General features: G+C 41.5%; 1 protein-coding gene across 25 annotated transcripts in view; it reads left to right on the top strand.

The window, feature by feature from the left end:
- The window catches only part of LOC106996441 (myomegalin), a 219,802-nt gene that overhangs the window by 75,418 nt on the left and 116,435 nt on the right, over positions 1-27,949 (top strand). For 24 of the 25 annotated variants that reach the window (XR_013398911.1, XR_013398909.1, XR_013398910.1 and 21 more), the window contains exon 4: positions 1,339-1,449. Coding sequence is in view for 22 of the 25 variants with exons in the window: in XM_028847190.2 (XP_028703023.2) it covers positions 1,339-1,449 (111 nt within the window). In the remaining 3 variants the exon portion in view is untranslated. Of the gene's footprint in view, positions 1-979; positions 1,450-27,949 lie in introns of those variants that run through there. The other variant, XM_028847207.2, reaches the window with a different exon arrangement.

Genomic DNA, 27,949 nt, shown 5'->3' with positions numbered 1-27,949 from the left:
GAATGATTATGAAGGTTTGGGAAGGATTTGGAAGACTGAAAAGCAGGTAGGTTGGGGAGGAAATGAGGGCTTGAATTAAGTGTAAAGTTTTTAGTTTCCTTTACCTTGGATATTAATATATTTTTTTTCAACCTGATATTATTGCCACCAAGAACCCATGTTTGGTATCTGTGCTGCGGGATTGTCTCCCATCACCTTCAGTGTAATGTGGTATAAATAATACTTCCTGCTAATGTTGCAGCTGTCACTCAAGGATCTTAAATTACTTTAGGAGCAAGATCTGTGATGAGTGCCCGACTCCACTTGGCAGGTGCCAGAGTTAAGAACCAGTGACTGCCTGAAATCTTTGGGCTCCAGGATGACGGCTCCCTCTTTGTCATCCTCCCACACTCTCTTCTGCCCATCCCTTCTTCCATGGAGGGAGGATCCCTTGACCCTGCCTCTTTCTGAACTTTGTAACTGGTTAACAGAAGTCTGCAAAGATTCCACTGAGCTAGAAGATTTGCTGTTTCTTTGTGGGTAGCTATGGTGTGTTTTGGGGGATGGCTCATGGCAATAAAGGCTATTAATTGAACTGCCTCAGAGCTCGAAAAGCTTGGGGCTGAAAATTGCAAAGGAACTCATTAGAGGTGAGCTCTGGATTATCAAAGGAAATGGAGACTCCTCTGGTTAGAAGCTCTTTGAGATTTGCACTGGACAGAAAGGGGATATTTGACATGTGGTTACCATTTTGTGGGCCATTTTATGTACATGTGGTCTTTTCTATAGCAACCTTATTTCTTGCTTCTGGCCACACACCTTTTGGTCTTATAGTCCAAATCAGCCACAAGTCACTTCCCCACCCTTTATTTCCTTCTCTTCTTTGCAACCTCACTGTCACCTTGAATTACTCCCCTCCGCCTTTCCTGGAAGCTCTTGGGGGTCATTCTCTCCTTTCCGAGAAGCTGTTAACTGCCTACAGTTGGGCCTGGGAGGCTCCAGGAGGGTGACAGCAGAGTCCTGGCTTGGAGTCGGGTTACACCACTTGTGTCTGAGTTCACGCAGCATGTTCCTCTGTCAGGGATTCCACAAATATCTCCCTGAGGTAAAAAAGGAAAGTGTGCTGCGCTCCAGCACCCAGAGCAGTGAGCCCAGTCCTGAGTCCCGGAGAGAGCTCCAGCAATAGGGGCCATGTCGCCATAGCCCCAGCCTCTCGGTCCGCAGCCTCAGCAGCGTCCCAGCCGGCTGGCTTCATGCTGCGGTGCAGCTGCACCATGTTCCTGGGTTGAGGGGGCAATCGGGCACGCTCCTCCCCATGGGTTGCCCATCATGTCTAATGGATATCGCACTCTGTCCCAGCACCTCAATGACCTGAAGAAGGAGAACTTCAGCCTCAAGCTGCGCATCTACTTCCTGGAGGAGCGCATGCAACAGAAGTATGAGGCCAGCCGGGAGGACATCTACAAGCGGGTGAGTGCAGGGGCCCGCTTCTCCAGGGCAGGGGCAGGGGCAGGGGACGGTTTGGCCTGCCAGTCGGTCGCTATTCCAGGCTCTTCCTAGCTGGCGCTGTTCTAGTCAGCGAGAGAGATGGGGTTTCCTCCAGCTCTGGTCACCTTAACAACCTGTGACCTTGGACAAACTCATTTCACCTCTCTGGTGCCTGCTTTCTGCTTTCCTTCTCTGTAAAGAAAGAGGGCCGGAATAAATCAGAGGCTCTCTCAAACTCTGACGTGGAATGGTGCGGAACAATCACCTTGGGAGTTGGTTTAAAATGTAGATTCCATGCCTCACCCTAGGAATTCCGATTTAGTAATGTGGAGGAAGGTGGGGTTAGAGGGTGGGGCTGGGGTGGATATTTGCATTTTTAAAATTTATTTATTTATTTTAGAAACAGGTCTTGCCCTGTTGCTCAGGCTGGAGTGCAGTGTCACCATCATAGCGCTGAAGCCACCAACTCTTGGGCTCAAATGATGCCTTCTGGCTCAGCCTCCTGAGCAGCTGGGACCACAGGCACGGGACACCAGGCCCAGATAATTAAAAAAAAAATGTTGGCAGGTCACAGTGGCTCATGCCTGTAATCCCAGCACTTTGGGAAGCCAAGGCAGAGAGAGGGCTTGAGGTCAAGAGTTTGAGACCAGCCTGGCCGACACAGTGAAACCCCATCTCTACTAAAAAAATACAAAAATTAGCGGGTGTGGTGGCACGTGCCTGTAGTGCGAGCTACTTGGGAGGCTGAGGCAGGAGAATTGCTTGAACCCAGGAGGCGGAGGTTGCAGTGAGACAAGATTGCACCACTGTACTCCAGCCTAGGTGACAGAGCAAGACTCTATCTCAAAAAAAAAAAAAAATCATACCAAAGGGCTGGCACTATGTTTTCCAGGCTGGTCTCAAACTCCTGGCCTTTAGATCCTCCCACCTCAGCCTCCGCAGTTGTTGGCATTATAGGCATGAGCCACTTTGCCTGGCAAAATATGCATTTTTAAGCAAGATCCCTGAGGTGGCTCTGAAGCGGACCATCTCCAGGTCATACCTCTCCCAGAGAAAGGCCCTTCCCAGCTCCAGCTTGGTGGGACAGAGAATGATGCTATGGAGAAAAGGGCAGGGGCTAAGGGTGTTTCTGTTCCTTCAGAAATTCATGTTTGCTTTTGAAGATCACTATGCAGATAAGCTTTTAAGACAGAATCTTAGGCATTTTTAGTCTTTGGAATAGCTTGCCTTAGAATGAAGAAGAGTAACCTGTGGGATAGCAGTTGGCCTGGGTGGAGTGGGAGGGGAAATGGCCGCTTCCTTGGATGGGAGGGCTATCTTGATTGACAGGTCAGTGATCGGGTGGGGAAGGAAGACCTACTGGATTGGCTGAGCTGTGGGTGAGATAGGACAACACCTTGGTAAGAGGACACTGGGTTATGGGTTATGAAGATTAAGCCTCATAGCTGGTCACCACAATATTGGTTTCCTCAGTCCTCTCTGTGTCTGGACAAGCAGGACCTGAAGTGGCCCAAGTGACTGGGGACTGGTTGCTTCTGAGCTTATCAGAGATTCTAACTCTCCAACTGTTTACCCCAGAGGACTATACAAATACCATTTTCTATGTGTGCCCTGTCCTGTCAAGAGGATGACTGGGAAGCATTACAGGCTGCTAGATAACATCTTGGATCAGGGGAATAGCTGGTGTCTATGAGACCCAAATGATTATTTGGTAAATTCAGTTAACGTGTATAGCTAAATCTGGGGAATTTAACCCTATTTCCTGTCTCTCCTGGGTTTCCATGTTTTAAGTCCAAATTTTCCAGAAGTTGGTCCATATTCACCTTTTATCTTTTATGTAGCTATGTAATGAGTGTCCCTCATTGGAGCTGCCAGGAGTCAAGAAGGATATTGCCAAGTGAGGGCTGGTAACAGAGAGATTGCGAGAGATGGAGGATGTGTGGGAGGATTTGCCTTAGGGTACGAATAGTGAATGGATTTGTTCACTGTGCACAGGGAGGAACTTTCCCCATTAACTGTCTTCAAGGCAAAGAAGGAAAGGACAATTTCTTTGGTAATTTGAGGGAAAGGAGTTTTGTTTTTTGTTTCTTATTTTTTTTTTTGAGACAGAGTCTCACTCTGTCACCCAGGCTAAAGTGCAGTGGCACAATCTCAGCTCACTGCAACATCCGCCTCCTGGGTTCAAGTGATTCTCCTGAGTGGCTGGGACTACAGACGCCTGCTACCACAGCTGGCTAATTTTTGTATTTTTAGCAGAGACATGGTTTTACCATGTTGGCCAGGCTGGTCTCGAACTCCTGACCTCAGGTAATCCGCCCACCTCAGCCTCCCAAAGTACTGGGATTACAGGCGTGAGCCACTGCGCCCTGCCAGGATTTTTTTTTTTTTTAAAGCTTGAATCAGATGGCTGCCTGAATCATTTGGTCTCACTCTCTGCTCTGCCCTAGCTAAAGATCTTTAGGAAACACTTTGGGTGGGGTGTGAGAAGGCACCATTTCTCACCTGGAGAAGTGTGATGAATGAGATTATTGGAGCTGCACAAGGTGTATGTAGGGGGAGTGGAACACAGTGTATTGTCACATGGAGAGAGGACAACCCTTTTGCTAGACTCTAGTATTGCCATGGGTCCCCTACAGGAAGTAGATATGGTCCTGTCTCTATCTAGTCTTACGTGTGAGCAGAGTTGTCAGGCAGCTACTGCATCATATGATTTGAGGGATCCAAACTGCTGTATTCTCTCCTGTTCCTTCTCACCAAATGTTTGTTCAATCTGCCTGTCATATTAATTTTCTCATTTGGCTATGATTATTTGAAAAGCGCTAAAGGCTTGTGTTAAAATGTTCTTATTACTTGGGAAACAGAACACATAAAGCCATTATCAATCATTCAGAGTTGAAATTAGTTTATCACACTATGTCATGATGAGGGATTGATAGGAACTAGAGCAGTTCTGGTTTATTTTATTTTATTTTTTGAGACAGGGTCTCGCTCTGTCACCCAGGCTAGAGTGCAGTGGGACCGTCATGACTCACTGCAGCCTTGACCTCCTGGGCTCAAGTGATCCTCCCACCCCAGCCTCCCAAGTAGCTGGGATTACAGGTGTACCACCACACTTGGCTAATTATATATATATATATATATATATATTTTTTTTTTTTTTTTTTCTTCAGAGATTGAGGTCTCACTATGTTGCCCAGGCTGGTCTCAAACTCCTGGGCTCAAGTGATCTTCCCACATTGGCCTCCTAAAGTGCTGGGATTACAGCCATGAGCCACCATACCCAGCCACAGTTCTATTTTGATGTAAGAACAAGGGATTCGGAAAACACTGCATTAGGACCTATTGTCAACCAGGAGACCTAGGCAAGTTATTTAGCCTCTCTGAGCCTGTTCCAGCCTCTGTAGGACTGGCATTAAGAATAATGCTACAGAAACTGAGAATTATTTTTTCTATGAATAAATAGCAACCATGAAGATGAAATAGCAAAACACTTTGTAAACTTAATAACATCACATATATATGAGAGGGTAGTAGTTATATTTCTACCAGTGGTTATAGTTATTATAAAATTTAAAAATGGGGACGAGGTTTGACTCTTTATAATCTCACCTTCATAATTCCCACAGATGTGTCTTATGTTCATTCTTGTTATTCATATTGTGATCCCACAAGATTAAGAAGATTAATTAGCAGCAATGTTGATGAAGAGATGTCATGGGTAACGTGCCCAGTATCACATGGTAAATCGTGTGGTTCAGAGGATAATTTAGAGTACTGTTCTGTTACCAAACTTAGTAACAGAAGTTTGATTTTTCTGTTGCTAAGAAACAGAATTTTCTTGATTCTGATTTTTTTTTCTTTAGTGTTGGAAGGACACTTCTTTAAAAAAAAAGTAGCCAAAACATTAAATCAAACTCAACTGAGTTAGAATCTGCAATAATTTGAGTGCTGTATGCGTGATTCTTTTTAAGAAAACCAATGCTTGTGAAACATATGTAATGGAAAGTCTATTGTGAGTAGTAATTATTTTATTGATGTGCATATTTATGCTACTGGGAATTTTTGTTGAGCTATTTGTACTTAAGAGTGAAAAATTACTCTTAGCGAGAAACAATAGAGTATTTGATTGACTTCAGGGAAGGGAAATACGGGCAACTTTGGGAGAAGAGGACTGGAGAGTGGGAAGAGTGGGTGCTATCCTTCTGTTTCCAAGTGGCAAGTCTTCCAGGTAGTTGATTGAGGAGACTAAAATAGATATAATCCTTACTTATAAATGGAAACTATAAGGATTTTAAATTATAAGAGGAGTTGTCAAAGCTAGAGAGTTGTGTTAAAAACCTGAGTATCAACCTTAAAGCAAGTAAATAAAAAAGAAGGAGTTTCTCTCTTTTAAGCTGTTCAGAGAATTAGGAAATAATCTTAAGAATCATCCTGGCCATGGATTAATAAAATAGTATTAATTCATACACAAAAATTGGTTTCTTGAGACTGGCTACTTTTTTGTTGAGTGTTTATCCTGTAAGTTTCCATTTTTGTAAATCATCATAATAAATTTTTTAAAAAGGAAGAGGCTGCTTACCCTCAGTACCGACAGAGTGGGATAAATGCCTACATGATTAGGCACTGCTACCCCCTCTTGGTAGCAAATATTAATTGTAAGTTCAGTTTTTAGGGAAGACAATTTTAAACATACGAAGCAAGCAAAGGAGAAATCATTGCAGTACTCGGACAGTGGAGCAAGATAAAGTGAGAAAATGTTGTGAGTGGTCCACAGCTGAGTATGGCCGACTCCTAGGGAGACTGGCTTGTTAGCATTTCTGGACTGCAGCTGCTGTGGTAAGTAATTTTTGGGTGGCAACTTGGCTGACTTCCTCATTGTTGATTGCCTAATCCTGCATTTTCTCATATTAGCCAAGTGTGTCGCCACTGGAATCATGTCTGATCCTGGAATTTATGAAATCCACTGCTGTGTGGTAAACACCCAGTCTCCAAACAGCACACAAAACCATCATCCACTGGGTTTTGGCCCCTGATGACTACTTGTCCAACTTGTGTGAATTAAGTTTCCATTCTTTTTTTTTCTTTTTTTTCTGTTTGAGACGGAGTCTCGCTCTGTCTCCCAGGCTGGAGTGCAGTGGTGCAATCTCGTCTCACTGCAAGCTCCGCCTCCCGAGTTCACGCCATTCTCCTGCCTCAGCCTCCTGAGTAGCTGGGACTACAGGCACCCGCCACCACGCCCGGCTAATTTTTGTATTTTTAGTAGAGACGGAGTTTCACCATGTTAGTCAGGATGGTCTTGATCTCCTGACCTCGTGATCCGCCCGCCTCGGCCTCCCAAAGTGCTGAGATTACATGCATGAGCCACCGAGCCCGGTGGGAAATGGCATTTCAAACAGAAGAAACAATATACAAAAGCACAGAGGCGTACAAAAGCAATGTGCACTTGGCACACTCAAATCATTCAGTATGGCTAGATCATGTGGTTTGGAGGGCTTGTGGTGGTAGTAAGATGAGGCTGCAGGGGAGAAATCATGGAAAGCTTTGGACTTATCCATTCATTCATTAATAAACATTAGGTACCTGCTATGTTCCAAGTACTAGAAGTTGGGACTTCAAAGATGAGTAAACCACAGGTTCTAGAGTATAGTAAAAGGCAGGGACAGAGCTATGTACAAAGTGTAAGGAAACTCAAAGGGGGCACTTCCATCCCAAATGAATAGAGTGAATGGAAAGAAAATCTGCAAAAGATTCTTCGTGATGACCCCTGAACTTCGTCTTCAAAGGGGAATAAGCACTAGTCAGTCAATGGACGATGAAGTAGAAGGACAGAGTTTTTGCCACAAGCAAAAGCCTTGAGGCAAGAAACCATAGGCTGCTTGCACAGAATTAGAAGTGGTTTAGTGTTGGTGGATTTAAGTACTAGGCAAAGAATGAGACTGATATGATGGACACAGTCTTTTGTGCCATTTTAAAGGGTGTAGACTTTATCTTGAGTAAGATAAGGCACCACTGAGGGGCTTTAAGCTGCAGGGAACCTGCTAGATCCCTCTGATGCATGGGAAAGGTGGATTCAAGAGAGTCAAGACAGGAAGTGAGTGAGAACAGACTGGCCAAGCCAAAGAAGACGAAGGCCCGAATGAGGGCTGTGGCAGTAGGAATAGAGGGGAGGCAACTCATCTTTAAAATATGTAAGAGGTAAAATATTTGTAAGATTTGATGATTGATCAGGATGGGAGAATTGAGGGAAAGGAGTCAAGAGGAAGGCCAGGCTAAGGCAAGTCACTTTTTCTGGGCTTCCGGTTCTTTGTGTTTAAATGATTGGGCTGGACCAGGATCGACACACACATCCCTCCCAGATGAAGTCCTGTGATTCTGGGCAGACAGCCTTTCTCTGGGCTCAGAGAAAGGAAGCTCTATGATACACGGGTGTTCTCACCCCAGCTTAGGTAGTTGCTTAAAAGAGACTCAGTTTCTCAGCTTCTCTGACAGCTTCTTAGGATGGGAGGTGGCAGGCAGAGCTGAGATGGCTTTAGAACTGCCAGCCAATGTCAGGGAAATCTAGTGCTGTTACCAGGTAGCCGGAGTTATAATTAGCCTAGTTGCTAGGGCAAGGCTGAGATTCTGTAAGTGTGGACTGCCAGCAACAGCTTTTCCCTGCTGGATGAATTTACTTGTTTGAAGGAACAAAGTGGGTATGGATTGGGGTGTTTTAAAATGTGTTTTAGATAATTTAAATTTTGCCCTAGGTATAGGATATGTTTAAAGCAGAAAACAGGTTTGCGTTGGGGTAATCAACATCTTGCCTGGGGCAGAAGGAGGGAGAAAAAAATCTACTCTGATATATGTTTGGATAGCTGGAAAGAGACTTACTTTCACCTGAAGGACAATAAGTAAGAACATAAAATCACTGTTCGGAGGTGGAGAGGATCTTGAAGATAATCTACAATGTCCTTTCACTTTTTAAGAAAACCATTTATTTAAAAATAATTTGAGACTTAACAGCAAAGTTATAAAAATAGTATAGAGTGTTCCCATATGCCATTCACTCAGCTTCCTCTAAAGAATAAACCCTTCATTTTAAAGATAAGATGACTAAAGCTCAGAACAGTAATTTGCCTAACGTCACACAGTGAATTACTAGCCAAGCTGAGACTAGAATCCAGGAGCCCTAACTACCTGGTCAGGCTGCTTAGAATGACCTCTGGGATCTTCAACAAAAATTCCAGAAATGTAAGTGCTTGTCAGAACTTAGTTTTTCTTTCTTTTTGCATCGCTGGGCTAAAATAGAACCCGCGCAGCAGGAGCTAGAGTGATTCACGGATAGATGAATCTGCACTCTGTGCCTACTGCCAAAAGAAAAGATTTAGTTCCTCAGCCTCCTCAGGAGTTTCGTCCATGTTTTCCAAAGCCACTGTGAACATATTTTTCTCTTTTGCCTTGCTCCCTGCTCTGGCTTTTGCCATCTCATCTGATCAAGTTCAACTTCGCAGAGAAAGGTGGCTCTGTGATATATGGAGTAGGCACAGAGGGGGCTGGTGCAGACTGGAAAGGGGCCCGCCCTATCATGTTCAATAGCAGCTAATCCACCCACACACCGACAGCAGTGATCCGACTTGGTACATGCCGTTCTGTGGAGAGCTAAGTAATAGTCATGTGGCTTTTTGCCAAGCAACTTTAGAAGTGACTTTGGACCACAGTGGGCAGTTACCATCCCTGTTATTTAGAAACTTGGCTTGATGAAGTGGGGAGTGAATGAAAGGCACAGGCTGCCTTGTAATGCCAGCTTTTCATCTCCTAGCCTCATGGAAACCCTGCTGCTGCGAAGGGCCACGAGCCACCTCTTCATGCACACAGGGCTTTAGAAAGCCCACCCAGAGGCTTGGGAAGAGGAAGCCCTTCTTTAAGGTCCCTGGGTGAGTGGCGGGGAGGCTGCCAGCATAAAGGCTATGATCTGGAGCTGCAAAAGGAGGGTCTAGGCACCAGTCAAGGGTCTGAAGTCAGTCAGTTCTTTCAGGTCACTTTTTCTTGGTAAGTCTGAGATCTTCTCCCTGAGACCACACAGGTAGCTGCGTCTCTCAGAGTTACTCCGTCAGACCTCCCACTCCAGATTCTCATCAGTCAAGCTCAGTATCTGCTCAACACAAAAGTAAATCTAGTCTTGCCCACTGTGAACTACGAAAATTTGAGACAGGTCTCAGTTAATTTAGAAAGTTTATTTTGCCAAGGTTGAGGACACACACCCCTGGCACAGCCTCAGGAAGTCCTTATGACATGCGTCCAAGGTGTTTGGGGCACAGCTTGGTTTTGTACATTTTAGGGAGACATGAGACATCAATCAATGTATGTAAGAAGTACATTGGTTTGGTCTGGAAAGGCGGGACAACGTGAAGCAAAGGCAGGAAAACTTGCAGTGGGGAGAGGGCTTCTAGGTCACAGATAGGTGAAAGACAAATGGTTGCATTCTTCTGAGTTTCTAACTAGCCTTTCCAAAGGAGGCAATCAGATATGCATTTATCTCAGTGAGCAGAGAGATAACTTTGAATAGAATGGAAGGCAGGTTTGCCTTAAACAGTTTCTAGCTTGAATTTTCCTTTTATTTTTTGTATTTTCATTTCCATAGGTTATTGGGGAACAGGTGGTGTTTGGTTACATGAGTAATTTCTTTAGTGGTGATTTGTGACATTTCGGTGAACCCATCACCCAAGCAGTATATACTGCACCCTATTTGTAGTCTTTTATCCCTCACCCGCTTCCCACCCTTTCCCTCTGAGTCCCCAAAGTCTATTGCGTCATTCTTATGCCTTTGTATCCTCATAGCTTAGCTCCCACTTATGAGTGAGAACATACGATGTTTGGTTTTCCTTTCCTGCATTACTTCACTTAGAATAATAGTCTCCAATCTCATCCAGATCATTATGAATGCATTAATTTATTCCTTTTATTGGCTGAGTAGCATTCCATCATATATATATCCATCATATATACACACATATATATGATGGGTGTGTATATATACTATAGATACACTTTCTTTATCCACGCATTGATTGATGGGCATTTGGTTTGGTTCTATGTTTTTGCAGTTGTGAACCGTGCTGCTATATGTATGCGTGTTCAAGTACCTTGTTTGTATAATGACTTCTTTTCCTCTGGGTAGATACCCTGTAGTGGGATTGCTGGATCAAATGGTAGTTCTACTTTTAGTTTTTTAAGGAATCTCCACACTGTTTTCCATAATGGTTGTACTAGTTTACATTCCCAGCAGCAGTGTAGAAGTATTCCCTGTTCACTGCATTCACATCTACATCTACTTTTTTTTTTTTTTTTTTTAATGGCCATTCTTGCAGGAGTAAGGTAGTATCACATTGTGCTTTTAATTTGTGTTTCCCTGATTATTAGTGATGCTGAGCATTTTTTCACATGTTTGTTGGCCATTTGTATATCTTCTTTTCAGAATTGTCTATTCATGTCCTTAGCCCACTTTTTGATGTGATTGTTTGTTTTTTTCTTGCTGACTTGTTTGAGTTTGTTGTAGATTCTGGATGTTAGTCCATTGTCAGATGTACAGATTGTGAAGATTTTCTCCCACTCTGTGGGTTGTCTGTTTACTCTGCTGACTGTTCCTTTTGCTGTGCAAAAGCTTTTTCGTTTAATTAAGTCCCAGCTGTTTATCTTTGTTTTTATTGAATTTGCTTTTGGGTTCTTGGTCATGAAATCCTTGCCTAAGCCAATGTCTATAAGGGTTTTTTCCGATGTTACCTTCTAGAATTTTTGTAGTTTCAGGTCTTAGGTTTAAATCCTTAATCCATCTTGAGTTGATTTTTGTGTAAGGTGTGAGATGAGGATCCAGTTTCATTCTCTCACATGTGGCTTGCCAATTATCCCAGCACCATTTGTTGAAAAGGGTGTCCTTTCCCCACTTTCTGTTTTTGTTGGCTTTGTTGAAGATCAGTTGGCTGTAAGTATTTGAGTTTATTTATGGGGTTTTCTATTCTGTTCCATTGGTCTCTGTGCCTATTTTTATGCCTGTATCATGCTGTTTTGGTTACTATGGCCTTATAGTGTAGTTTGAAATCATGTAATGTGACGTCTACAGATTTGTTCTTTTTACTTAGTCTTGCTTTGGCTATGTGGGCTCCTTTTTGATTCCATATAAGTTTTAGAATTGTTTTTTCTAATTCTGTAAAGAATGATGGTGGTATTTTGATGAGAATTGTGTTAAATTTGTAGATTGCTTTTGGCAGTATGGTCATTTTCACAATATTGATTCTACCCATCCATGAGCATGAGATGTGTTTCCATTCATTTGTGTCGTCTATGATTTCCTTCAGCATGTTTTGTAATTTTCCTTGTAGAGGTCTTTCACCTCCTTGGTTAGGTATATTCCTAAGTATTTTTTTTTTTTTTTATTTTTTGCAGCTATTGCAAAAGGGATTGAGTTCTTGATTTGATTCTCAGCTTGGTCACTATTGGTGTATAAAAGAGCTACTTATTTGCATGCATTAATTTTGTATCCAGAAATTTTGCTGAATTGTTTTATCAGTTCTAGGAGCTTTCTGGTGGAGTCTTTGGATTTTCTAAGTAAACAATAATATCTTCAGCAGTGACAGTTTGACTTCCTCTATACCAATTTGGATCCCCTTTATATTTTTCTCTTGTCTTGCTCTGGCTAGGACTTCCAAAACTATGTTGAAGATAAGTGATGAGAGTGGACGTCCTTGTCTTGTTTCAGTTCTCAGAGGAAATGCTTTTAACTTTTCCCCAGTCATTATTATATTGGCTGTGGGTTTGTCATAGATGGCTTTTATTACATTGAGATATGTCCCTTGTATGCCGATTTAATCATAAGGGGATGCTGGATTTTGCCAAATGCTTTTTCTGCATCTGTTGAGATGATCATGGTGATTTTTGTTTTTAATTCTGTTTATGTGGAGTATCACATTTGTTGACTTGCGTATGTTAAAAATCCCTGCATCCCTGGTATGAAATCCACTTGATCATAGTGGATTATCTTTTTGATATGTTGTTGGATTTGGTTAGCTAGTATTTTATTAAGGATTTTAGTATCTATGTTCATCAAGGATATTGGTCTGCAGTTTTCTTTTTTGGTTATGTCCTTTTCTGGTTTTGGTATTAGGGTGATGCTGGCTTTATAGAATGATTTAGGAAGGGTTCCCTCTTTCTCTATCTTGTGAAATAGTGTCAGTAGGATTGGTACCAATTCTTTGAATGCCTGGTTACATTCCGCTGTGAATCCATCCAGTCTTGGACTTTTTTTTTGGTAATTTTTAAATTACCATTTCAATCTTGTTGCTTGTTATTGGTCTGTTCAGGGTATCTAATTTTTCCTGATTTAAGCTAGGAGGGTTGTATCTTTCCAGGAATTTATCCATCTCTTCTAGGTTTTTTTTTTTTTTTTTTGAGATGTAGTCTCACTCTGTCGCGTAGGCTGGAGTATAGTGGTGCGATCTCGGCTCACTACAAGCTCCGCCTCCTTGGTTCACACCATTCTCCTGCCTCAGCCTCCCGAGTAACTGGGACTACAGGTGCCCGCCACTGTGCCCAGCTAATTTTTTGTGTTTTTAGTAGAGACGGGTTTCACCATGTTAGCCGGGATGGTCTCGATCTCCTGACCTTGTGATCTGCCCACCTTGGCCTCCCAATGTGCTGGGATTACAGGGATTACAAGCTCCTGGCAGCTTTATTTATCTTTTCAAAGAACCAGGTTTTCGTTTCATTTATCTTTTGTATTTTTTGTTTGTTTGTTTCCATTTCATTTAGTTCTGCTCTGATCTTGGCTATTTCCTTTCTTCTGCTGGGTTTGGGTTTGGTTTGTTCTTGTTTCTCTGGTTCCTTGAGGTGTGACCTTCGATTGTCTGTTTATGTTCTTTTAGACTGATGTAGGTGTTTAGGGCTATGAACTTTCCTTTTAGCACTGACTTTGCTGTATTCCAGAAGTTTTGATAGGTTGTGTCATTATTTTTGTTCTGTTTGAAGAATTTTTAAATTTCCATGTTGATTTCATGATCATTCAGGAGCAGATTAATTTCCATGTATTTGCATGGTTTTGAAAGCTCCTTTTGGAGTTGATTTCCCGTTTTATTTGACCGTGATCTGAGAGAGTGCTTGATATACTTTCAATTTTCTTAAATTTATTAAGGCTTATTTTGTGACCCACCACGTGGTCTATCTTGGAGAAAGTTCCATGCACTGTTGAATATAATGTATATTCTGCAGTTCTTGGATGGAATGTTCTGTATATATGTGTTAAGTCCATGTGTTCCAGGGTATAGTTTAAATCCATTGTTTCTTTGTTGACTTTCTGTTTCATTGACCTGTCTAGTGCTGTCAGTGGAGTATTAAAGTCCCCCACTATTACTGTGTTGCTGTCTATCTCATTTCTTAGGTCTATTAGTAGTGGTTTTATAAATTTGGGAGCTCCAGTGTTAGGTGCATATATGTTTACGATTGTGATATTTTCGTGTTGGACAAGGCCTTTTATCGTTATATAATGTTGCTCTTTGTCTTTTTTAACTGCAATTGCTTTAAAGTTTGTTTTGTCTGATATAAGAATAGCTACTGCTGGGCCGGGCACGATGGCTCATGCCTGTAATCCTAGCACTTTGGGAGACCAAGGCAGGCAGATCACCCCCACCTGCACTAAACCTGTCCGTACTAAAAATACAAAAATTAGCTGGGCACGGTGGCACACACCTGTAGTTCCAGCTACCTGGGAAGCTGACGCAGCAGAATTGCTTGAATCTGGGAGGCAGAGGTTGCAGTGAGCCAAGATCGTGCCATTGCACTCCATCCTGGACTACAAGAGTGAAACTCCATCACAAACAAACAATAGTTACTTCTGCTTGATTTTGCTTTTGGTGTGCATTTGCATGAAATGTCTTTTTCCACCCCTTTACCTTAAGTTTATGTGAGTCCTTATGTGTTAGATGAGTGTCTTATGTGTTAGGTGAGTCTCTTGAAGGCAGCATTAGTTGGTTGGTTAATTCTTATCCATTCTGCAATTCTGTATCTTTTAAGTGGAGCATTTAGGCCATTTACATTCAATGTTAGTATTGGGATGTGAGGTGCCATTCCATTCATTGTGCTTTTTGTTGCCTGTATACCCTGGTTTTTTGAGTTTTGTTTTTTTTAATTGTATTTTTGTTTTATAGGTCCCGTGAGATTTATACTTTAAAGAGGTTATGTTTTTATGTGTTTCCATGATTTGCTTCAAGATTTGAAGCTTGTTTTAACAATTCTTGTAGCACTGGCATACTAGTGGTGAATTCTCTCAGCATTTGTTTGTCTGAAAATAGTCTATCCTGTCGTCGTATGTGAAGCTTAGTTTCATTGGATACAAAATTATTGGCTAATGATTGTTTTGTTTTAGGACACTGAAGATAGGGGCCCAATCCCTTCTAGCTTGTAGGATTCCTGCTGATAAATCTGCTGTTAATCTGACAGGTTTTCCTTCATAGGTTACTGGGTTCTTTTGTCTCACAGCTCTTAAGATTCTTTCTTTTGTCTTAACTATAGATAACCGGATGACAATGTGCCTAGGTGATGATCTTTTTGCAATAAATTTCCCAGGTGTTCTTTGTGCTTCTTGTCTTTGTCTAGGTCTCTAGCAAGGTCAGGGAAATTTTCCTCAATTTTTCCCCCAAATATGCTTTTCAAACTTTTAGATTTCTCTTCTTCCTCAGCAATGCCAATTATTCTTAGGTTTGGTCATTTAACATAATCCCAGACTTTTTGGAGGCTTTGTTCATATTTTCTTATTCGTTTTTCTGTTTTGTTTTGTTTTGTTATTTTGAGACCGAGTCTTGCTTTGTCGCCAGGCTGGAGTGCAGTGGCATGATCTCAGCTCACTGCAACTTCCACCTCCCGGGTTCTAGTGATTCTCCTGCCTCAGCCTCCCAAGTAGCTGGGATTACAGGCCCGTGCCACCACACCCAGCTAATTTTTGTAGTTTTAGTAGAGACGGGGTTTTACCATGTTGGCCAGGATGTTCTCGAACTCCTGACCTCAAGTGATCCACCCAACTCGGCCTCCCAAAGTGCTGGGATTACAGGCATGAGCCACCACGCCCAGCCTTATTTGTTTTTCTTTGTCTTTGTTGGATTGGGTCAAATGGAAGACCTTGTGTTTGAGCTCTGAATCTCTTTCTTCGATGTGTTTGATTCTATTGCTGAGCCATTCCAGACCATTTTGCATTTCTGTAAGTAAATACTAACACAGTATTTAGGGTGTCTCCTGGGTCCTGCAGAAGCAATCAGCTTCCTTCAGGGGGCCTGTGGGTCCTCTCAGGTTTTGTAATGTGCAAAAATTCATGATACAAGCTTCCACATGCTTCTCTGTCCATCCGAGTCACAGCTGCAATCTAGTCCTGACTTCCATCCACCATGATCCTGAGTTTTCCTTTTAGCTTAGTAATTTTGGGAGCCCAAGATATTTTCCTTTCACACTCACCTAGCATAGTTGTATTGATGACAATGGGATTGTCAACTCTCTACTTCAAAAATCCAGAAGTGCTGCATGGAGAGCTGGATTCTCAGAGTCTTCCTGTAGCAGAGGTCAAATGAAGGCAGTGAACTTCTGGGACTCAGATGAGCAGATCCCTTAGAGGTGGGGAGCAGTATTTGTTCTAAGGCTTGTTCTTTCCGACCCCTTCTAGTCTGTGTGATTGTGGGGAAGCCCAGCTTACTGACAAAACCATTTGGAGCCTCAGAAGACTCTGAGGCAAGTTAGTAATAACCAGTCCCTGCCATCTTCTGCGAAGCTGGGGTGAAAGCAGACAGATTCCTTCAGCTGTGTGAAAGCTAGGTTCTGTAGGGAGCACATAAAAGGGCTGGTGAGCATTGCTGCAGTTAGAGGATGGTGATGTCAATTAGGAATGGAATTCCACCTGAGGCTTTCTGAGTTGGCCTTCAATTGCTAGCTTCCAAATTTCTACCTCCCGTCTCCCTCCTCCTATTTTCTCTACTGCTACAAGGGGACAGGGTCTTAACCAGTGCCTAAGGTTCTCGATATAAGATGCAGGAAAATAAATGGCCATAAGGAAAGCAGCCTGAGGACTCCTTCCCTGTAATTTGCAGCTACTTTTTCTGCAGAAGAGGTTTCTGGACCCAGATCTTGTCCCATCTTCTGGTATTAAATTCTTCCTACTCTTAGGCCCTTTCTGTCCTTCTTTGCCCCATATCCTCTACCCCTTTTTCTCAAATTCACTTATGCACATGGAAAGTAAATGCTAAATGCTTGTCATTTAAATGCTATAGAGGAAGAAATCCGTTTTGTGTTCACTGTGTGCCAGGCACCATGTTATGCATTTTACACATATTTAATTTCAACCATATAATAGTCCTATGAAGTGGATATCTTGTTCCCATTTTTCACAGGACCAAATTTGCCATTGATAGGCTCAGGGAGAGTACCTGGTATCCCAGCAGCCGTGTAGCCTCATTCTACAGTTAAGTAAGGCTTTGGTACATTCTTTAGAATTTAGTTAGTAACTCTTTCAAATGCAAATGATGTTTTCCAGTGAATAACTACATTGTGTTAGGTCTGACTGGAGAGAAAGAAAGGGCCCTAGTAAAATGATATCTATTTTCATAGTGACTTTTGCCAAGATTGTGGGAGAAGGGGTGGCATTGTCTCATTGAGGTATCTGCAGTACAAGGTGGCATTGACCTCATTTTTACTCTTAAAACAGGTGCAACTTGCCATGTGCAGTGTGCCTGGGCTGTCCTTATCTCTGTAGGTTGCCCTGTTAGACTTGTGCTGAGTCTGGTTTGGAACTCCAGAATTCAGAGGAAATAGGAAATTAGTCAAACCAAACTAAAAACGTTAGAAAATGAGACTTCTGTGAAAAGGGCAATGGAACTGGGATTTTCACTTTGAGGGGAAACAGACTTAGAGGTGACCTAATAGTGCCTTTTAGGTACCTGAAGTCTCAATATGTGACAAGTGGTAATTAGTTATTCTCTGTCCCTGCCGAGGATAAGAATAGGTCAATCCTAGTTTACATTAGGCTTCATTCATTTAAAAATATGTTCTAAGCCCCTACTGTGTTCTAGATTCTATTGGAAGTGACTGGAGTATATAACAATATATTCATGTATAAGTCTTTGTTTTATTTCTTTTGGGTAAATACCCAGTAGTGGAACTGTTAGGTCATATAATAAGCACATACAGCCATTCCCATCCTCATAGAACTTATATTCTGTCATGAGTAGACAGAAAATAAACAATAGATATTATAAATAAATAAAATACATAGAATGTTGGAAAGTGAAAGTCCTCTTGGGGCAGGGGAAGGAGGGCATTTAAATGCTTCTCATTTATTTCTGATCAGCTCTTGACAGAAAAAAAAATTGCTCCCTATTTAAATCCTATGGAAGAAGAAATCCATTTAGTGTTTACTATAAGCCAGGCACCATTTATGCATTTTACACATATTTAATCTCAATCATGTAATAGTCCTATGAAGTGGGTGTCTTGTCCCACTTGGAAAATGAGCAAAGCTGTGGTGGCTCAAATCTGAAACTCCAGCACTTTGGGAGGCAGTGGTGGGAGGACTGCTAGAGCCTAGGAGGTCAAGGCTGCAGTAAGCTGTGTTTGCATCACTGAACTCCAGTGATCAGACTGCACTCCTGGGCAACAGATCGAGACCCTGTCTCAACTACAAAATGGGCAAAGGACATGAACAGAAGACATACATGGAGCCAACAAATATTTGAAAAAATTCTCATGCTCAATATCACTAATCATTAGAGTTTCATCCATGTTATTTGTATCAGTAGTACATTCATTTTTATTGCTGAGTAGTATTCCATTGTATGAATATAATACAATTTGTTTATTCGTTCATTTATTGATGAATGTATGAGTTGTGTTCAGTGACAGGCTATTATGGATCAAGCTGCTATGAATATTCATGTACAAGTCTTTGTTTTATTTCTTTTGGGTAAATGCCCAGTAGTGGAATGGTTAGATTATGTAATAAGTATATATAGATTAAATATCTCTTATCTGAAATGCTTCAACAAGGAGTGTTTCAGATTTGTTCAGATTTTGGAATATTCGCATATATGTAGTGAGATATCTTGGGGATGGGACCCAAGTCTGAACATGAAATTTATTTATGTTTCATATACACCTTATACACATAGCCTGAAGGTAATTTTATTTTTCTCTTGGGGATGCTGAATAAACTGTGTTGTGTGCCTGCATTTTTGCTGCAACCCTTCACGAGGTCAGGTATGGAATTTTCCACTTGAGGCGGCATGTTGGTCCTCAAAAAGTTTTGGATTTTGGAACATGCTGGATTTTGAATTTTTAGATTAGGGATGCCCAATCGGTATTTCTGCCTATTTTCTAAATAGATACTGTCTAACTATTTTCCAAAGTGGCTATGCCATAGCAAATAATTTTTAAATAGCAACTTGAAGGAGATGACGAAGTTAGCCAAACAGAGAACTGGGGGAAGAATATTCCAGGCAGAGAAACATCAGGAAAGTCATTGTGGCTGACAAAGCATCAAGATTAAGCATGCTGGAAGATGAGGCCTCAGAGGGTATGGGGCTTGTGTAGTAAGTCCCTGTAGATGATTTTAAAGACTTCAGCTTTTACTCAGAGTGACATGGGAACTTATTGAAGGGTTTTGAGCAGAGGAGGGGTCTAACAAATGCTAGTCCTGTCTGACTGTTGAAATGATAAATCTGGTTACAGTGTTACAAATAGGCCATAGGAGAACAAAAGTAGACACCAGGAGTACTCTTAGGAAGACACTGCAGTATCGTATGTAGGGGCTGATGGCGATCAGACTTAGGTAATAGTGATGCATGTGGGAACAAATGGTGAAGATAGCAAATCTAAAAGGATTTGTCAATGGATTGGATGCGGAATGGGAGAGAAAGAAAGGAACCAAGGAAAACTCCAGGGTTTTTGGCGTAAGCAACTGGAATGGAGTTGCCATAACTGAGATAGGGAAGCAGATTTGAAGGTGGAGAGTAGGAGAATTTTGGAAATTTGATGTGTAAACTATTTGCTACACATTTTATGTGGCAATATTAAGTAAGCAATTGAAAACGTAAGTCTAAAGTTCAGGAAATAGGGCTGGGCTAGAGACATAAATTTGGGAGTTATCAGCAAATAGATGGTTAAATATTAAATTTAAATATTTAAAGCCATGAAACGATAGGAGATCACCAAAGGAGTTGGAGTTAGACCTTCCCAGGTGGAAGAGAAAATGGTCAGAAACTAAGCCCTGTATAGCTCAAACATTAATAATTTGGAGAAAAGAGGAAGAATCAGAAAAGGAGATAGAGAACATACAAACCAGTGAAGTAGGAGAAAAAGTCTGGAGTCCCAGAAGCCAAATGAGGAATGTGTATAGTGGAAGGGGACAGGATCCACCTTTCGAAATCCTGCTGAGAGCTTGAGTAATATGATGATTAAGAATTGACCTTTGGCCGGCCAGGCGTGGTGGCTCACGCCCGTAATCCCAGCATTTTGGGAGGCCGAGGCAGGCGGATCACTTGAGTTCAGGAGTTCGAGACAAGCCTGACCAACATGATGAAACCCAGTCTTTACTGAAAATACGAAAATTAGGCAGGCGTGGTGGTGCATGCCTGTAATCCCAGCTACTCAGGAGGCTGAGGCAGGAGAATCACTTGAACCCGGGAGGCAGAGGCTGCAGTAGCCGAGATTGCACCACTGCATTCCAGCCTGGGCAACAGAACGAGACTCTGTCTCAAAAAAAAAAAAAAAAAAAAAGAATTGACCTTTGGATTTAGCAACATGGATGTCATTAGTGATCTTGATTAATGTAGTTCTGGTGGGGTGGTGGAGACAAAAGCCTGCTTGCAGTGGGTTTAAGAAACAATGTGAAGAGAAGAATTGGAGTCAATGAGAATGAATAATTACTTTGAGTTTTGTTTCAAAGGAGAGGAAAAGAATGGGGCATACCTGATAAGGGTATGAGGTCCATAGTGGATTTCTGGAAAGATATATGAATAATAGCATGTTTGTATGCCAACAGAATTTTCCATTAGAAAGTGAAATATTGATAAAGAGAAGAAGGGGAGACCTTCTAGGTGGTGCCTTTGAGAGGCAGGGGGAATAGGACTTAATTAATACATAAGTGAAAGATTTGGCTTTAGATAGGAGCATGGATAGTTCATCTATGGTCATAAGTGGAAAGACAGAGAATGTGACCCGAGATGCCTTAGATGGACTGATATGGTGGTGAGAGACTGCCAGTGTTTTCTTATGTTTTTGTTTGTTTATTTGTTTGTTTTGGGTTTTTTTTTGTTTTTGTTTTTGTTTTCCTTTTTTGAGATGGAGTCTCTCCCTGTTGCCCAGGCTGGAGTGCAGTGGCTCCATCTCGGCTCACTGCAACCTCTGCCTCCCGGGTTCAAACGATTCTCTGACCTCAGGCTCCCAAGTAGCTGGGATTACAGGCATGCGCCACCATGCCCGGCTAATATTTTGTATCTTTAGTAGAGATGGGGTTTCACTATGTTGACTAGGCTGGTCTCGAACTCCTGATCTCTTGATCTGCCCACCTCGGCCTCCCAAAGTGCTGGGATTACGTGAGTGTGAGCCACCGCACCCGGCCCAAGTGGGCCTTTTCTTATCACCACTACCTGATATCTTTCCCTCTCTGTGCTCTTCCAGCAATTGCCCACCCAAACCTTAGGCCCAGCTGACTTTGAAGGACTCCAGTTGAACCTTCGCCTTTTACTGGAATGAAGCAGTCTCTGCAAGAGGGGTTGGTGGAAGTAGGAAGCAAAAAAATTGAGAAAAGAAACAGTAAGAAGAGGAAGTGTTTGACAGGGAGAATTGTTTTTCAAGAGGGCTATATTTTTATTTTGAACAACATCCATTTGTTTGATAAATATATCATTATCTTCTATGTGTGGGCATTGTGCTAGCGATGCTACAATGATGAGAAGATAGAGGGAGTCCCTGCCCTCATGACACTTAGAGTTTAGTGTGTGAACATAGTCTGAGCAGCATTGTAATACGCTGACTCCTGTTAAGTGCAGTGCCTGTTATCATCCCTACCCAATGGTTTTGCTTCACTTATAATTGCCTAGAGTCATTTTGGTATTTTGATGGTTGATGGATGCCAGCACCCCACAAAACTCTCTAAGGTGCTATGAGACCACAAGATTAACTGTGATGCAGGTCACACTATGTCTTAATGCAAAGTACTTAAAGCAAATACGTCTTTTTTCTAACATCTGATAGAGCAGTGCTGTCCAATGTAAATATAAGCCACACATGTAATTTAAATTTTTCTGATGGCCACATTAAAAAAAGTAAAAAGAAATATGTGAAATTAATGTTAATAATATATTTAAAACATTACCATTTCAACATGAAATCAACATTTTAAAATTATTAATGAGATGTCACATTCTTTTGTTGTAGTTAGTCTTTGAAATCCAGTGTGTGCTAAGTCTGAAATCCTTGCAGCACATTTTGATTTGGACTAGTCACATCTCAAGGGTTCAATGGCCACATGTGGCTCATGCCTGCCGTCCTGGATGGCACATCTGTAGAGTCTACAGGGTAAGTGCTGTCCCTAGTGGAAGCAGAGCTTCAGAAGGGTTGCCTGATCATAGGACCTGGCTTCAGGATACAGCCAGGCTTCCAGGGAAGGAGTGACTGCTAGATATTAGAACTTAGTTTCTAATATCTTGTCTGTTTGTTGTGTGAGATTCTGTGTAGGAAAAATGGTCCTAGACTTTGCAAAACACCAGTGACTGGCTTTGTCCTTTTTAGAGAACAGATCAAAGTATATTTCAATCCAGAATTGAAAGCTGAATTTGGGGATAAATGTCAGATTATGTTAGATGCCACAGATAATTTAAAAATATTTAGCAGGTTTCCTATGCAACAATTTATCTGTAGAAAAATTAATATAGTTTCTATATTCCAAAGGAAGGTTTTACTTCGTTTCCAGTTCTATAGCTGCTGCCCAAAGATAACATTTATATGAGAAGTTAAGGAAGTAACGGATGGTTCCCTTGAGCTCCAGTTCCTAAATAGCTGAGAAAAACAAACATTCTGAACATCCCCTTTAGCAACTTCGGCAGGGCTGGGCTCCTGTCTCCACACAAGGTGTCCTGGGGCATTGCAGGGGCTCCAGCCTTACCCCTGGCTTTTGCAGGGGGCTTGCCCTTTGCTAAATTTAGCCCAGCTGGGCCTATCTGTGAACAGAGAGGCTCCAGCCAAGTGAGAGAGATTGGTTCTGCTAAGGAATGTCCTGGGGAGGGGAGAGAATCACTGAGATCATTGGTATTTATGTGTATGTTTTCTCACTTGCCAGCTCAGTTGAGCCACATCAACAGAGGCCTCTGGGACACGACCAAGATTCTAACAGAGTGACTATAGGGAATGAATAGCTCATGACACACTGAGAAGGGTTTAATTGGAGATCAGTGTGAATACCACAGCAGAGTGTATCTTGGGAACTCTGTGCTCAGAGTCTAAATAAAACAAACAGAACACCTCATTTTCCCCCATTTTTCTTTTTGTTTAAAAAATGGATTTTGTTTTTTATTTTATTTTTTAATTTTTAATTTTTTAAATGAGATATGGTCTTTCTATGTTGTCCAGGCTGGTCTCGAACTCCTGGGCTCGAGGGATCCTTCTGCCTCAGCACCCCCAAAGCGCTAGGATTACAAGTGTGAGCCACCAGGCCGGGTCAGATTTTTTTAGAGCAGTTTTAAGTTCACAGCAAAGTTAAGCAGAAGAGCCAGAGATTTCCTATTTACTGCCTGTCCCTACATGCATACCCGTGTATATACAGCCTCCCCCACTATCAAAACCCAAAGATGTCTCATTTTAATATATCTTTTCTCGGGTTCTTAAGCTTAGTGTTGACCAGAAATACCTCTTATTATGATTCATGCATCTGACTACCTTTGGGAAAACTAACATTTATTGAACATCCACTATATGTCAGGTATTTTTTTTTTTTTTTTTTTTTTTACATCTTTTCATTTACTACCCTGAAAGGTAGGGGTTTTAGCACCATTTAAAAAAACTAACAACAGAAGGAAATGAAACTTAGGTTAAAGTGATTTACCTCTAGAATACAGAGCTGAACTAAATGAAACTGTAAAAAATGATTGAATATCTCCATTTTTATATGGTTCAACCTAATAGAATGTGAGAGGGCTCATATTTGAACCCAGACCAATTTAGTTCTAAAGCCTATACTTTACATTGTACTGTACCACTGCCCTAAAATTACTAGAATAGCACTGGATTCTTTATTTTCCCTTGGGGGTGCTGTAGTTTCACATAAATGTAGATTTATATCCCTGCTCCCTAGAAAACTAGATCTAGGATGCTTAGAGAAAGAGCAAACCAAGGTATGGTATATCTTGAGTTAGAGTAGGAGTTGAGTCGAGTAGGAGCCTAGGTTTAGAGACTAAAGCTCGGAGTTCCATGATGGACCCGCATTGATTCGTGTATCTTCTGCTATTTATGTCTGCCACCTGTGTGCATTTCCATACAGCTGTCTGATTCTGGGTTCTCTTTTGTTTGTTACATGCTATGATAATCATTGGTTTAGTTACCTCCATTGGCTGTAAATTCTCTGAAGATCGATTCTGTCTATCTTGCTCTTTCTAGTACCGATTAAAGTGTCTGCACATACAAAGTAGGTGCTTACTAAGTATTTTATGAAAAAACAAATGAACAAATGATACTATCTCAGCTACTCTGTCCTCTGCCCAATGAGCACTGTCTCTGTCTTTGCCTCTGTCTCTTTGTCTACACACACACACACACACACACACACACACACACACTAGCTGTGTCTATCCAAACACCTAATCTCCTTAGCACTCATCCATGGCCTCAGTGCTTTCTCAGACATAGATATCTGTGTTTGTCTAATCAAGGTAAACCAGGCTGGGAAAGGATTGATATTGCTTTGAAGCTTTTACTAAGGACTGACATAGGTTGGGCTTGAAACATGACCTGAACAGAGCAGTTTTGCCATTTGAATATGGAGCCTTACATTGAATAAACTGAAACTTTTCCACTTGGTTTTTTCCATCTCTTTGGAGAACAGGACTGGACACTAAAGCAGGCTCTGGCAGGAGAGTGTCCTGGTCTTGCAGAATCTTCTGGTTGCTAAGGCTGAGGACACAGCCCCACTGTCCTTTCTTTGGCAACGAAGGACACTTGTCACATGTTGGGGTGACTTATGTTTCTAATTTGGGACTTAACTGCACTAGTAAAAGACAGCAAATGTGGAATCTGTAGAAAGGTAGCGATTGTGCATCTGAATCAAGGCTTTCTTCCACTTCACATTAAAGTCTAAAAACTCAATGCTTTGCATTTGAACACCTTCTGCTTGGTGGCTAGGTGTCTCACAGAAGCGTAAAAGATGAGTAATGCAGGTGGTATTATCGTTCTTATGGGCAAGAAGGAGAGGCTGTAATTCAAGTTAATTGTATAAAAACATAAAGCTTTGGGGACGACTAGTTTAAGGTCACACAGGGAGCTAATGTTAGCCAGATATCTAGACCCACTAAGGCTTCATTTTTGCTCTAAAACTTATGAATGGAGAGAAACTCCATTTACTAAATAATTCACTTGGAAGCCACTAAAATGTATTTCTAGGGATCCTGCAATGACCAGTCCTTTGTCTTTTGGTCAAGACTGATAGAGTCCCTTCTGAAAATGCTCAGTGCTTCTCCCTGTTTTATAGTTATGACCTTGCCCCATTGATGTCAGAGAAGCCTGGAGAAGAAATTCACTCTGCATACAAAAAATATGTATGTACTATACTTTTCCTAGAAGAGATAAGATTCTAAAAATGAAAGGTTTGAAAATAAAACCCATTCATTAATAGTTACTTTTCACTTTGGGTGAATAATCAGGAGTTACATCAGGGACTCCCTATGAGATTTTGAAACTCTTCCTCCTGCTAAATTATTTTTTTAAAATTCCTTTAGTTTACATAATTGATTAGAATGGGATTTGGTCATGTTGATTTTTGTCCCAAATAAAGACTCTTTTGTGGAATGCCAGCTCCTCTCTGGCTTGCTTCCTACTATCTTGCAAAGGTGCAGTACCCATTTCCGTCACTCACTGACCTTAACGCAACTCTGATTACACTGAGAGCTCCTTGAGGTCAAAGACAATGATGCCAAGAAAAGCATTTAGGTTTTGGCAATCTTTAATCTCCAATACTTTTTTGTCAACTTTATCAATGAATGTGTGCTGGTATGCCATCAAGGTTTTTTTTAAAAACTATTTAATTTATTTATTTATTTATTTATTTATTTATTTATTTTGAAACAGAGTCTCACTCTTGCCCAGGCTGGAGTGCAGTGGCGCGATCTTGGCTTACTGCAACCTCCGCCTCCTGGGTTCAAGCAATTCTCCTGTCTCAGCCTTCTGAGTAGCTGAGATTACAGGCGCCTGCCACCAGGCCCGGCTAATTTATGTATTTTTAATAGAGATGAGGTTTCACCATGTTGGCCAGGCTGGTCTCGAACTCCTGACCTCAAGTAATCCACCCGCCTCGGCTTCCCAAAGCCTTTGCTTCCCAAAGTGCCGGAATTATAGGCGTGAGCCGCCGTGCCTGGCCTATTATTATTTTTTGAATGTCTGCTCTTAGCCCAGCAGCAAACTTGGAAGGATATAAGCTTGTAGATGAGTTGAAATGCATACACATGAATGTACAAATGTTTAGTTAAATGCCAAAACAAAAATGTAAGTCATCAGTTCAAGAGTGATAACAAAGTGTTTATTCCAGAAACTTATACTAAGAGTTATTGTGAGCAAAGAACTTTTCTAAAACCTCAAAGGGGAAGCAGACATTTTAAATAAGCAATGCAAGGCAGAGACGGATGAGTGCTATACTAGAGGTAAACATCAGATGACCTCGTATGAATGCTGGTTTACTAAGGACAGTCTTGATTTTTGCCTGTTGCCCAGAAGTAGTTATGATAGCACCTCTTTGTACTATCAGAAGAATCTCAGTTATTAAATTACAGTCATATAAATTATAAACTAAGTACAGCTGAAGTGAAAACAAATTATTAGTTCTGACTGGGAGGTTGGGGAAAGGTTTGCATAGGAGAGAATGTTTGAGCTGAACCTAGAAGAACAGGTTTAGAAAGAGAAACCATCATAGGCTGAGAACAGTTCAGGCAAAGCCTTGGTGGCCTCCAGGGACACTTGTATGATTGATTTCTCAGTCAATAAATGCACTTGTCTTTAATGGAGAGTAGTGCCGCCAATGGCTAGCAAGGTCTTGGAAATTATCTCACCATGAACTATCATCACTCAGAACTTTAGTTATCAGAAAAAATGGCTGCCGGATAATGACTGATGTCATCGTTATCCTGTGTCAGATCAGAGGGCACAGTTCAAGCTGGGTAAGGTGAGCGGGTGAAAGGGAGAGGAAGAGAGTGAGTGAAACAATGTGAAAGTCGAAGAGACTAAAGAGGTGAAGGGAGAGAACTGTGCTTTTATTGGTTCAATCTGCCCAATTAAAGAAGTTGCAGTTCTTCTTTAAACAAATCTTGTTTTTAATTTATTTCTGCATCTCTTCTTTCCTCCCTGTGACCCATACTCTGTTGTATTCTGAGTCTCCCAAGTTTGAGACGTGCCTAGAGGCAGGTTTAATTTTCTTTATCCTTCAGTATTGGGAAACGGACTCCGCACCACTGAGTCTATGTAAGTCTGGTGGCTGAAAGAAGCTGCCACAGGGAGCCGAATTTTCATTGCTGTCTATGACCTGAGTTTAGGTAATTCCAGAAATGAAAATGAAAAAATAAAAAATAATATGGACATTTACTTTTTTGGGATGAAAATGCCCCTTTTGACTTCTCATTATGTAAGTTTGAAAATTTTCAAATATAAACAAAGACTATGAGAAGAGTACCTCCCTATGTACGTGTCCCATTTACCAGGGAGCCATGTTCCCATCACTCACCTTCAATGGTTCCCAACATTTTGCTGTTCTTTTCAGTGATCTCCCTGCACTGTTCTTTCCCCATCTTGTCCTCCTCTACCGCTTACAGCAACTCTCTGGCATCATATAATTTTATCTGGAAAGATATCAGAATGTAACCCTCCCAGCGAAGGCTTTGTTTTTAAACATAACCACAATACCATTATTGTATCCAAGAAGCTTAAAACTAATTCCATAATACCATCTAATACTGGGTCCATACTCAATTTTCCCTCTAAAACGTTCAGCTTAAGATCTGGAGATTTTAAGTCAGTATTTCTGAGCTCCACGTAGTGCACAGGAGTAGGATGTTTAGCCCTTCTTACCTGAGAGCATGAGCAGTAGAAGAGGAGGCTGGAATCCTAAAGTGTATGCGATCTTTCATTGTCAATGGGTCAATAATATACCTATTAGAGAACACGCTTAGCTTAAAACTGAAACAGTCGGCAGGGCGCGGTGGCTCACCTGTAATCCCAGGACTTTGGGACG

This window comes from Macaca mulatta, chromosome 1 (genome assembly GCF_049350105.2).
Source record: "Macaca mulatta isolate MMU2019108-1 chromosome 1, T2T-MMU8v2.0, whole genome shotgun sequence".
Classification (NCBI taxonomy): Eukaryota; Metazoa; Chordata; class Mammalia; order Primates; family Cercopithecidae; genus Macaca; species Macaca mulatta.
This window is presented reverse-complemented; position numbering and strand designations above follow the sequence as displayed.